The following is a 13,223-nucleotide window of genomic DNA, read 5'->3' on the forward strand; positions in this document are numbered from 1 at the left end:
TGCCACCTTCGTATTTCTCAACAATCTCTTTCATCAGTTCCATTGTAATTCTAGTAATTTTTTTAGTTTTCTGTCACTTTTCATTTACCTTTTTGCGATTCGTGATTAATAAAAATAATAAAATTTTACTTACGAATTAAAATCAGAAGAAATTTAACAAAGTTATAAACCGTTGCACCGCGAACGTCTAGTCTGGTCTAGTACACCGATAGTGCTACTTGTTCATTGATGGCGCGTATAATTGAATTATGTCGTATACCGAACAAAAGTCGTATACTGAGCAAAATTTGTTTCACCCAAACAGGACATATTCTAAAGCAGATATATACCAAGGTACCACTGTATTATGGTTCAAATAAACAAATATACAATAATTGTCTTTCAAAACATATTTCTAGTAACAAAATGGGCTTTTCAATTCTTAAACTTATTATGTAAAACTCAAAATTTACATAGTATATGGAAGGATTGAATCAGTTTTCAAACAAACAGCAAAAATCATAATCAGACTAGTAAATAAATATAAAATCAATAAATTATTTACTAGCATTATAATAGATCAATAATAATTCAGCAATTTATTTGGAAAACTTTACATGTACCAGGATTGCATCAGATTACTGGTTATAATATATTTATAATAACAAAACAATAATGAGGTCCTGGAAGGAAGTCAATGTAGTGGTCTGAATGGGGGACTATCAATCGAGAAATTAAAAAAAAAATTTCCTTTTACAACTTGAAAGGGAGAAATTAAAGATCTCAATTTAACAAAGAAAGTTTTTTTTTTTGTAAATTATTTAAACAATAGAAAAGACTAAAGTCGAGGGAAACATGGCTAGAGAGGAGTTGTATTTAGTCGTGAAACTGAACTCTCCTGCACCCTTTGATCAGTATCGAATTGTCACCAGGTGACAAGTTGGGACCAACAAAACGGCAGCTTTAAGGGAAAAACTTATAAAACTGACTGTGCGTTTCAAGATGGAAAGTTCTTGGTTCATAGTCCTCCCCCATCTTGGACGTGCTTGCTCCTGTGGAATAAAGAAGGAACTTTTCAGACATTGTGGAAACAACCTGCTCTTCTGTGTCATCCAGATTCATCAGTTCATCTAACAAGGAGAGCCTATGGCTTTGGGGTAACAGATTTTGATGATCTTTGGTGTAGAGGTAGTACACCACGTGAGTGTACTACCTGTAAAATACTAAAGTGCAATACTCAAATATAATCAGTTTTTTTAGCACTTTATATATAAATTATATGTACTTCTATTTGAGCGTGCTGTGGCAGAGTGGTAACGAGTCTGATTTATAAACTTGAGTTCGATTCTCGCATATAATCTTTTTTTTTTTATGCAAGAATCGAACCCGAGAACTCAAGTTTATAAATCAGACTTGTTACCACTCTGCCACAGCACGCTCAAATAGAAGTACGTATAATTTATATATAAAGTGCTAAAAAAACTGATTTAGTATTTTACAGGTAGTACACTCACGTGATGTACTACCTCTACACCAAAGATCATCAAAATCCGTTACCCCAAAGCTGTAGGCTCTCCTTGTAAAAACCACTGGAAGTCTTACCATACGCCCCAGGGTCTACAATTATGTTGCTGCCCTCACTAAACTATAGGAAAAGAAAACCCAAACATTTGAACTTTATTCTTGCATTTTGTGCTGTGTTACCCCTTTATTCAAGAAAATATTGTAAGATATTTTTATTTTATTAAACAGTTTTAAATGGTAAACCTGTTTCTGCAAGTCTTTCCACTCCCACACAACCGTATTGACCGCTCGATTGTTGTGACACTTTCCACCCAATGGTTAACCTCATAAAACAATGGCTAGACAGGTCATAATTGGAAAAAACCATGGTTTGATCAGCATTAAAAACAACTGAAACTCAATTTGTTAAAACTCAGGAAAATCTTCAAATCATAAATAACTAAGTATAAAAGTTTTTCATCTAAATGTTCTTATTTTAACTCAATAAAGTCAAGAGAAAACTTCTCAATTCCTGAAACTAAAACTGTCTAATTTGAGAGACTAAACATTTTTAGGGACTAAACATTTTTAGGATATAGTAAATAAATTTGACCAGGAGCAAATCTTAAGAGAAAAAAAAAACAACATTAATTTTAATGAATGGATAATATACTTCAGTAAATTTTAATTCATTCTGAAACTCAAAAAATGACATAACACACTAGGTGTGCAAGTTCTAGTATTTGATTGCAGAAAGAAATACACATTCAAATTCAGATGAATAATATTTTCCAAAAAAAGCACTACTAATAGAAGAATTAAATGAGGCTATCTCTAGAATGTGTTCAATACCCACTCCAGGTGCTGATTTAATATCAGCTAAGTTTTTTAACATTAGCTTCTTATTCATTTAGAAAAGTAAAATTGGTCATATAATTTAACTAATACTTTTCATTGCTTTTTCCAGAAGGCTTGAATTTGATTAAATTGTGTATAATATATAAAATATGACAATGAATGCTCCACAAAATTATCATCCAATTTCATTACTTTCAGTTATGAAGAAATATTCAACATAATCTCAACTCTAAATATTGATATGCATTCATCCAAAATAGAAGTATGGAGCGAGCAATTTTTTTTTGCCACACTTCTTAATTGGAGTTGAATTATTCTCTAAAACAACAACTGTTTGCTGTTTTTATAGATAAATGGAGTTGAATCCTTTTTCAATATGTCCCTAAACTTTAATCAGTTAGATAAGATAGTATTAACTGAAAATTTTTCAGTTTCCATCAATAATTTTCTAATAGTTATATTAGAACTGTGTTAGAAAATAACATATTTAGAAACAACTGCAGACTGTCAGAAAGATTTATATATATAAAACAACTTGAATCAGTAGTCAATGAAATAACATATCTGAGTCACATTTAACTGAATACAGTAATAAAAAAAAATACATAATATATATATAATAATAATAATAATAATAATAAATCAACTATTAACTATAATCTAATCTTTACATCCAGAATTTGTTTTATCTAAGTAAACCACAGAAAGACCCATTATCCTGATACTTATTTAATTTTTACCTATATGACAGAAATCTTTACTGTACCAAAAGAGGGTATATTAATAAAGGGTAAAATTTTACATACTATTCTATATGTTGATGCCCCAACTAAGAAATCAATTCAACATAAAGTAAGTTAAACTAGTGGCTAGAATCAATATATTTAGAAATTAATCCTGTTAAAACAAAAGCAATAATTTTTAGAAACAATTACATACATACAGCTTTCTGAAAGTTTGCATGCATGCAGTATATATGTAGAAAATGACTTGAATCATTAGTCAATGAAATAACCTGAGTCGCATTTAACTGAAATAATACCTTTAAAAAGAAAGAAAACATTAAAATAATAATAAACTATCAACTATAATCAAATCTCTACTCTACAATGAAAATATCAAACATCAGGATTTGCATGAAAATATTAATTCATTAATAAACACGCCAGTTTACTATGGTCAGCCAAACTTAGGCAATGGGTTTCCCATAAAAAGACTAAAGAGTCAGATTCAACTGAACAAATATACAGGGTGATCATAATTTAAGTTTTACTTTTGAACCCCCTATAAAATGAAAACTACTGGACCAAATGTTTCCAAACCTGGAAATATACAGGATGTCATGGGATTTCATAACCTGCAAAAAAAAATAATTACTGTAGTTCTAAAAGCTTGTAATCTTGTAAGTTTGGGTTAATAGTTTATGTTGATTGACTTTCCTTAAATGAATAAGCATCAGCTATGAACTGTGGAGAAGGACTTTACTCACAAAAGCCATACCTTTTTTGTTTCTGTGCCATCAAGGTAATAAAAATATATGACAAAATCATTACTGTGTATGTTTTTCAGCTCTAATTATTTGAAATAAAATAGATTAATTTTATATATATAGTAATTAGATATATCAGATGGTTAAAAAATAATTTTTGGTGTTTTACAAATCCAAAGTTTTTTGTTTTGTTTTTAAAATCTTAATAGTCATAAACTGTGATATGTTCCTGATTAAAAAAAAAACAGAATCTAGCCTGATTTTTAGTGAGATATTCATTTATTTTTCAGAATTATGATAAGCAAAATAAATTATTAAAAACTATGACAATAATATCACAAACTAATATACTATATAAAATAAGCACAGTAAACTCTAATGTATGACTTCAAGAAACAAGGAAAACACTGTGCAGGATGAAAAATGCAAACAAAATAGTAACAATTTTTGAAAATTCTTTGTCTTAAATGCAACAATGTCATCTAGTAGGAAATATGTTAATTAAACCTTCTAGAACCTTCCACCAGTCAAAACATTCTTCTATGAAAGAAATTCCAAGAATATCCAGGAGCCAATCCAATCCATTGGCAGGTCGGGCATTTTAGCAGAAAATTGAAAAGCTGATATAGTGGAGGATTGGGCATTTAAAGGTTAAAAAATATCTTTAAATAGTAAATTTGTTAATTTTGTGTTTCATGAAATAATTCAAGATTTAAGTTATTTTACTTTAACATAACTGTAAATTATTTGATTAGTTATTGTAATGATTGCTACAGTTATAATGTTCAAACTGATCTGCCTGAAGACAAGCACAAGCTCAGAAGAACTTTCAAATTTGTGAAGTGCAAATTCTTTAAATGGAACAAATATCAAAACATTCTTTCATAATTTGATCTGAACAAAATATTCACTTTAATATAAGAATTTTGTTATTTTAATTAATTTTAATACATTATACTTACTTTAAATTACTCACTGATTTTGAATTAAGACTTATTGCATAGTTCATATAGGCTGGAGCCCATAAGGCCAGTGCCCCTGTTGCAAAAGCTACACAAGTAAAACCAAATGTTGACCAAATGAAAGAGCAACTGTAAATAAACATATTAAACATTTTAAATATGACAAACTAACTTCATTAAAATATAAATGCACTAAATGAAAACAATATTGTTAGAAATTTCTTAAAAACAGTTTAGGTTCTAAAAATATTGTGGCGTAGTAAACACTTGTAGGGAACCTGTTCTTAATCAGTGGATTCCGCTCCATTGGTTCATCTCACCAATTAACCAGTCCAATATTTCCACAAAAAAAAACTTTATTTCACTCTCAGGTACCGCTACTTCACACTCCCTCTCATGTCCTGAATTCCTCTCTCCTGGCAATGGTTGGACCCGTTTTTCCGCCTCCCGTCTCTCAGTGGCGGGGGAATGTACTTCTGGTCAGTGCCGTGGCACTCTGAAAGACGCCACAACCCCTGGGACTTGTTGTACGTCTTGGTTAGAGATTTTCCCTTGCTTTCAAAATATAGGTCGCACTCTCTCACCATGTTGATAGGGTTAAACCACCCCTCACCCTGATGAACACTTATATGCGCAACCATATCGGCATCTAACGTCTGAAATAATCTGTCCGACACGATTAATTGTTTTAAAGATTCCAAGTCCTCAACTCACAACAGTATTCCCAAGACGATGCTATTCTCAACATAAATTGCATGCGAGTCTTGTTGGGCCTACATCTAGCACTTCGAAAATTTTCTAGGCAGCATTGGACGGACGGTTCGTATTCTCGTAACACTAATTTCTTCACACTTGAGTAATCCTTTAACTCGTCTCCAGTTATATAAATCAAAATGTTTGCGGCCTTTCCTCCCAGAATATTGATCAGTATCTCCGCTTTCATCTCTTCCGGCACATTCTTTGATTGGAACGTTCACTCTATAGACACGAAAAATAGGTTCCATTTTCGGATTTAGTTAAGACTGGCAGTGTTAATGTTTTCACGGTCATAATAAATTTCTCCATACTCCCGGCAGGCCCATCATCCGGATGGCTGTCTGTAAGGCTAGGACTACTGTTACTTGCCCTGCTTTGAATAGTAACGTTAATTCGCGCCAGCTCTAACTCGTGCTGGTATTCCCTTTCTAGCCTCTCATGTTCCCTTTCCAGGCTCTCTTGTTCCTTCTTCCATTTCCTTTCCACAACAGCAGAGGCCAAAATCTACAGGACAAAATCTGGGTCACTAACAAAATCGTCACTTTTCGTAATAAGTTCCCTTAACTCCAATACCTTAAGATTGTCGTCTGTTGTGCCACACAGATCCGCCACGATCAGTAGATCTTCCTTCTCAACTCCCTTTACGCTTAGCATTCCGCCATGAATTTTGTTTCCGACAAGTACAAAATTATCCTACCTCTTCTCTGGTGTAAACCTTGTATATTCCTCAAACCTTTGCACTGCCCCCAATTACCCACTCAGCTCAGTTTTCGATCTGCTCTTCTTATTCCGGCTCAAACAAACACTCTCTTCACAGATCAAATCTTGTCGATCTGACTTCACTATCCTGTTGGCTGCGCCAATGTAGGGAACCCATTCTTAACCAGTCCAATATTTCCACAAAAAAACTTTCTCTCTCAGGGACCACTACTTCACACCCCCTCTCATGTCCCGAATTCCTCTCTCCTTCTCCCTCTTCCCGCATTGTTTTCTCCCTGGGTTTTATGGCCTTCTGTCATCGCATGTGGGTGGATCGCATCCGTTCCGATGAAACCGCAGGAAGGGCGAGAAGGTCCGATATCACTACAACACTAGTATTGTGTTTTATTCCAAAGACACATGGCAAGTTTCCATCAAATTCCTTTATTAGTTGAGTCGATATGGTACATTGTTTTCTACTCGTTTCGGGCTTTGCCCCTCTTCAGTCAAAGGATTTCACCAGAGATTGCTGAAACAATGGGAAATCAGACTTAATGACCCAAGAAACCTATGTAAAAATAAAAATAAACAGGCAACTAAAACAAAATATATTAACTTCCCATATATTAAAGGTCTATGTAAACAAATCAGCACAGAAATAGAAAGAATAAACTACAAATTAGCAACCATCATATCAAAAAACGGAGAACAGACTGTTAACCTCAAACCAGAAGAAAAACCAGCAAATACCGACTGAAGCCCAAGGTGTAGTATATAAAATTCTGTGTACCTACGCAAACAAAAAACATTACATAGTAGAAACAAAAAGAAAAGTAAAAACTAGATTGAAAGAACACACAGCAGACCTAAAATACAATAGAATAAATTCTGCATTTTATGAACATTGTACTATAAACAACTGTAATATAGATAAAGATAACGTAAAAATACTGCATAAAGAAAAAGTAACATACAACAGGAAGTTTAAAGAAACCATAGAAATTATGAAAAGTAAAGACAGTATAAATAAAAACTGTCTTATATTAAGCCAGTTTTTGTTTATTTTATTGTAAATAAAAATTTTTTTCTTCTGTGAAAAGCAATTTCTCCTAGAAATAATTCTTCCAAGACAGATTTTAGTAAAAATCAAACCACAAGGTGGCAAATGTCATATGTGGCAACATTAGAGATACCAGCGCAAAAGATAAAAAGGGGGTGGAAGGTGAAAAAGGGGCAGAAACAGCTAAAAATTTTTACAGTTGTATTGTATCAAAATCTACCTAAAAGGGAAGATTCTGGAAGATTTTAATCTTTTAATTTGTAATATATACTAGTTTATTTACAAAAGATTAAAGTAGATTTTTACATGTTTTTAAATTATACAAAGTGTAACCAAAAGGTACATCTAAATATTGTTTATGTACTCATTGTTTTATGTAAATTCTCTACTATAATAAGTTAAAAAATACATATTGTATTTTTAGTTGATTGAAGAGGGGCAAAGCCCAAAACGAGTACAAAACAATGTACCGTATAGACTCAACCAATGAAGGAATTTGATGGAAAACTTGCTATATGTCTCTGGAATAAAAACACAATACTAGTGTTTACTATGCCACAATTATAAAACAAGACACGGTTTCAAAAAAACAACAAATCAAAAAATTCTAAAAATATGTTTGTTTTTTTGGAAATTTAAGAAGTTTTATATTTGCATTTTAGTAAGCAATGCTTATCTTCAAAAACATTACAATAATTAAAAAAAAAAACCAGCTAGGCAACAGAATAGTTTTCATAATAAAATTTTAAAANCAGCAATGGCAGGAACGCTGGGAGAAGTGTATACATTACCAAGGAGACTACTTTGAAGGGGATTAGGGTTTTGTACCTCAAAGTCAATAAATTTATTTTTGCCGACCAAAGGTCCGATGCTTTTTGAACAGACCTTGTATAAGAGTGATATCATATGACAATCTCCTGCTCTTTGAATATTTTAATTCCAGATTTTCAAAATCAGATACTAAGTACAGTGGAACCTCGGTATACGACCTTAATCCATTCCCGATATTTGGACTTATACCGAATTGGACATATACCAAACCAACCTTTCCCATAAGAAGTAATGTAAAAATGATTCATCCGTTCTCGTGTAAAAAAAAATGGCTGGATTTAAATACCTCGCTTTCCTGGCTAAGTTCCTGCTTGATTTTTCGTGAGATCAGCATGTATCTTTTTAGCTTTCTCGCAAATAATTGCTTCTGATACGCTGTCTCCAGCACTGCCTTTCAGTTATCCAAAGCAAAAGCAATTTCTCGACATGATCTAATGTCTTCAATCTCTGTTTAGAAATTGATTTAACCCCTTTCGCAAATGTTAGCAAATTTAATAATGTCTTTATTTTTCATGATTGTCCATATTGTCATTCTTGGAATACGGTAAACAACAGTTAAAATCTCGAACACACGTGCCACCTTCGTATTTCTCAACAATCTCTTTCATCAGTTCCATTGTAATTCTAGTAATTTTTTTAGTTTTCTGTCACTTTTCATTTACCTTTTTGCGATTCGTGATTAATAAAAATAATAAAATTTTACTTACGAATTAAAATCAGAAGAAATTTAACAAAGTTATAAACCGTTGCACCGCGAACGTCTAGTCTGGTCTAGTACACCGATAGTGCTACTTGTTCATTGATGGCGCGTATAATTGAATTATGTCGTATACCGAACAAAAGTCGTATACTGAGCAAAATTTGTTTCACCCAAACAGGACATATTCTAAAGCAGATATATACCAAGGTACCACTGTATTATGGTTCAAATAAACAAATATACAATAATTGTCTTTCAAAACATATTTCTAGTAACAAAATGGGCTTTTCAATTCTTAAACTTATTATGTAAAACTCAAAATTTACATAGTATATGGAAGGATTGAATCAGTTTTCAAACAAACAGCAAAAATCATAATCAGACTAGTAAATAAATATAAAATCAATAAATTATTTACTAGCATTATAATAGATCAATAATAATTCAGCAATTTATTTGGAAAACTTTACATGTACCAGGATTGCATCAGATTACTGGTTATAATATATTTATAATAACAAAACAATAATGAGGTCCTGGAAGGAAGTCAATGTAGTGGTCTGAATGGGGGACTATCAATCGAGAAATTAAAAAAAAAATTTCCTTTTACAACTTGAAAGGGAGAAATTAAAGATCTCAATTTAACAAAGAAAGTTTTTTTTTTTGTAAATTATTTAAACAATAGAAAAGACTAAAGTCGAGGGAAACATGGCTAGAGAGGAGTTGTATTTAGTCGTGAAACTGAACTCTCCTGCACCCTTTGATCAGTATCGAATTGTCACCAGGTGACAAGTTGGGACCAACAAAACGGCAGCTTTAAGGGAAAAACTTATAAAACTGACTGTGCATTTCAAGATGGAAAGTTCTTGGTTCATAGTCCTCCCCCATCTTGGACGTGCTTGCTCCTGTGGAATAAAGAAGGAACTTTTCAGACATTGTGGAAACAACCTGCTCTTCTGTGTCATCCAGATTCATCAGTTCATCTAACAAGGAGAGCCTATGGCTTTGGGGTAACAGATTTTGATGATCTTTGGTGTAGAGGTAGTACACCACGTGAGTGTACTACCTGTAAAATACTAAAGTGCAATACTCAAATATAATCAGTTTTTTTAGCACTTTATATATAAATTATATGTACTTCTATTTGAGCGTGCTGTGGCAGAGTGGTAACGAGTCTGATTTATAAACTTGAGTTCGATTCTCGCATATAATCTTTTTTTTTTTATGCAAGAATCGAACCCGAGAACTCAAGTTTATAAATCAGACTTGTTACCACTCTGCCACAGCACGCTCAAATAGAAGTACGTATAATTTATATATAAAGTGCTAAAAAAACTGATTTAGTATTTTACAGGTAGTACACTCACGTGATGTACTACCTCTACACCAAAGATCATCAAAATCCGTTACCCCAAAGCTGTAGGCTCTCCTTGTAAAAACCACTGGAAGTCTTACCATACGCCCCAGGGTCTACAATTATGTTGCTGCCCTCACTAAACTATAGGAAAAGAAAACCCAAACATTTGAACTTTATTCTTGCATTTTGTGCTGTGTTACCCCTTTATTCAAGAAAATATTGTAAGATATTTTTATTTTATTAAACAGTTTTAAATGGTAAACCTGTTTCTGCAAGTCTTTCCACTCCCACACAACCGTATTGACCGCTCGATTGTTGTGACACTTTCCACCCAATGGTTAACCTCATAAAACAATGGCTAGACAGGTCATAATTGGAAAAAACCATGGTTTGATCAGCATTAAAAACAACTGAAACTCAATTTGTTAAAACTCAGGAAAATCTTCAAATCATAAATAACTAAGTATAAAAGTTTTTCATCTAAATGTTCTTATTTTAACTCAATAAAGTCAAGAGAAAACTTCTCAATTCCTGAAACTAAAACTGTCTAATTTGAGAGACTAAACATTTTTAGGGACTAAACATTTTTAGGATATAGTAAATAAATTTGACCAGGAGCAAATCTTAAGAGAAAAAAAAAAACAACATTAATTTTAATGAATGGATAATATACTTCAGTAAATTTTAATTCATTCTGAAACTCAAAAAATGACATAACACACTAGGTGTGCAAGTTCTAGTATTTGATTGCAGAAAGAAATACACATTCAAATTCAGATGAATAATATTTTCCAAAAAAAGCACTACTAATAGAAGAATTAAATGAGGCTATCTCTAGAATGTGTTCAATACCCACTCCAGGTGCTGATTTAATATCAGCTAAGTTTTTTAACATTAGCTTCTTATTCATTTAGAAAAGTAAAATTGGTCATATAATTTAACTAATACTTTTCATTGCTTTTTCCAGAAGGCTTGAATTTGATTAAATTGTGTATAATATATAAAATATGACAATGAATGCTCCACAAAATTATCATCCAATTTCATTACTTTCAGTTATGAAGAAATATTCAACATAATCTCAACTCTAAATATTGATATGCATTCATCCAAAATAGAAGTATGGAGCGAGCAATTTTTTTTTGCCACACTTCTTAATTGGAGTTGAATTATTCTCTAAAACAACAACTGTTTGCTGTTTTTATAGATAAATGGAGTTGAATCCTTTTTCAATATGTCCCTAAACTTTAATCAGTTAGATAAGATAGTATTAACTGAAAATTTTTCAGTTTCCATCAATAATTTTCTAATAGTTATATTAGAACTGTGTTAGAAAATAACATATTTAGAAACAACTGCAGACTGTCAGAAAGATTTATATATATAAAACAACTTGAATCAGTAGTCAATGAAATAACATATCTGAGTCACATTTAACTGAATACAGTAATAAAAAAAAATACATAATATATATATAATAATAATAATAATAATAATAATATATGTGTGTATTTCTTCCTTTTGCCTTTGAGTTTTATTATATGTGTGAGATTTCGACCCCTTTTTCATTTCCATTGTTGTTTTGATCAATGTTAATTGAATATTTAAAGTAATATTCTAATATTCTATTCAGGAAAAGGGTGTCTGAAAAGTCAAGCAGTGAAAAGAGGACGAGGTGGAAAAACCCACATATTCTTTTTCTCGCAATTTTCTGATAGATAAAAACCAATCAAATATCAGTCTAAGTCAACAGTCACTAGGATGTTTGGACTTATGTTACAATCCTAGTCAAGACAGTTGATTATTAATTAATTAATGATGGGAAACTGTCAAACGGATGGAATTACGAGGTAAGAGGAGTCATCAAAATGGCTAGAAAATAGTAATAATTCTTACAGATCATCCGATTCTTGACAGCTCGTATCTGTTGAACCAGGACCCAACTTGAACTTGGAATGCATTGAATCACAAGTCACCTGAGTCAATTCCCATGTGCAACACACATAAAAAGGGGTTGCACCCAATCAACTGGGCGGACACTCTCCCAGAAGCAAGAGAACAAGCTTCTGTCCATCACCCAACTCATTTCGCTGTCTCCAGGTTCCCATCTCCCATTGCTCTCAAAAGCAACCTCCATGATCCACAACTGTCTCGCCAACATTGTATAAATAGGATCCAGAACTGTTGAGTGATTTCCTGAGATATTGAACTTAGAACAATAATTAGAGATATATGTAAACTGTCTTGGTTTGTTAGTTGTTAAGTAGTTATAGCACATAACCTCTCCATATGTATTTAACCTCTTTGTGTTCTATGTTAAATTTGTTGTTTTGTTTAACTGGTGTTGATATCAGTTATTGCTCAGAACCGATTCACCCTATCGACTTACCACCACACTCCCCACTCAACAACTAGCCTTCCTATTTAAAGCGATCCAGTGACCTCATGAGTGGGTTTTACCAACTCGATGACTAGAGGGCATAACCCTAAACCATATTCTCACATATGTATATGTGAGGACCAGAAATTTAGTGTTTTAAACTATAATTTTTTTAAAATAAACTTTATAAAGACGGAACGAGAAAACAGAAAATTAAAAGAGAAAAAGGAAAAATAAAATCAATAAAAACCTTGATTCCCACGAGTTAGGTTCCTTGTTGAGATGAGTACATTTCTGTGTCACGATTGTGTCACCCGTCCCCTCATTGGACCAAGAAGATCGTCATCGCTGACGAAATCGGAGAAAAGTTCGAAAATGAGGACTTGATATAAAAGGGCCAGGCATGATGAGTAAGGGGGTGGACGTTATTATTGGTATCTGTGTGTGCGCTCCGATCGTCTACCTCCCGCCGAGAATCCGAACCTCCTCCTCTTGGACAAGACTGGAAGACCTGAACTTAACTGAAATCTTTCTACTCACCTGGAAAGAACTGTTCACCTAAAAAGAACTGTTGGACCTTTTGTGCTGATTTTGCCTACAACCTAAGGTATTTATCCTGCCCGCGCACTATTGTACGTTCTCTCTCTCC

The 13,223-nt window shown here is 32.7% G+C and overlaps 1 protein-coding gene and 1 pseudogene across 1 annotated transcript in view; both read right to left on the bottom strand.

Moving 5' to 3' along the window:
* The window catches only part of LOC111618324 (protein spinster homolog 1-like), a 41,915-nt gene that overhangs the window by 9,363 nt on the left and 19,329 nt on the right, over nucleotides 1-13,223 (bottom strand). The window contains exon 6 of the mRNA XM_023359823.1: nucleotides 4,792-4,920. Coding sequence (XP_023215591.1) covers nucleotides 4,792-4,920 — 129 coding nt within the window. The remainder of the gene's footprint in view (nucleotides 1-4,791; nucleotides 4,921-13,223) is intronic.
* LOC111618326 lies at nucleotides 4,992-7,262 on the bottom strand (annotated as a pseudogene).

Source organism: Centruroides sculpturatus, unplaced genomic scaffold, assembly GCF_000671375.1.
Source record: "Centruroides sculpturatus isolate CEXI.00-Female unplaced genomic scaffold, Cexi_2.0 scaffold92, whole genome shotgun sequence".
NCBI lineage: Eukaryota > Metazoa > Arthropoda > Arachnida > Scorpiones > Buthidae > Centruroides > Centruroides sculpturatus.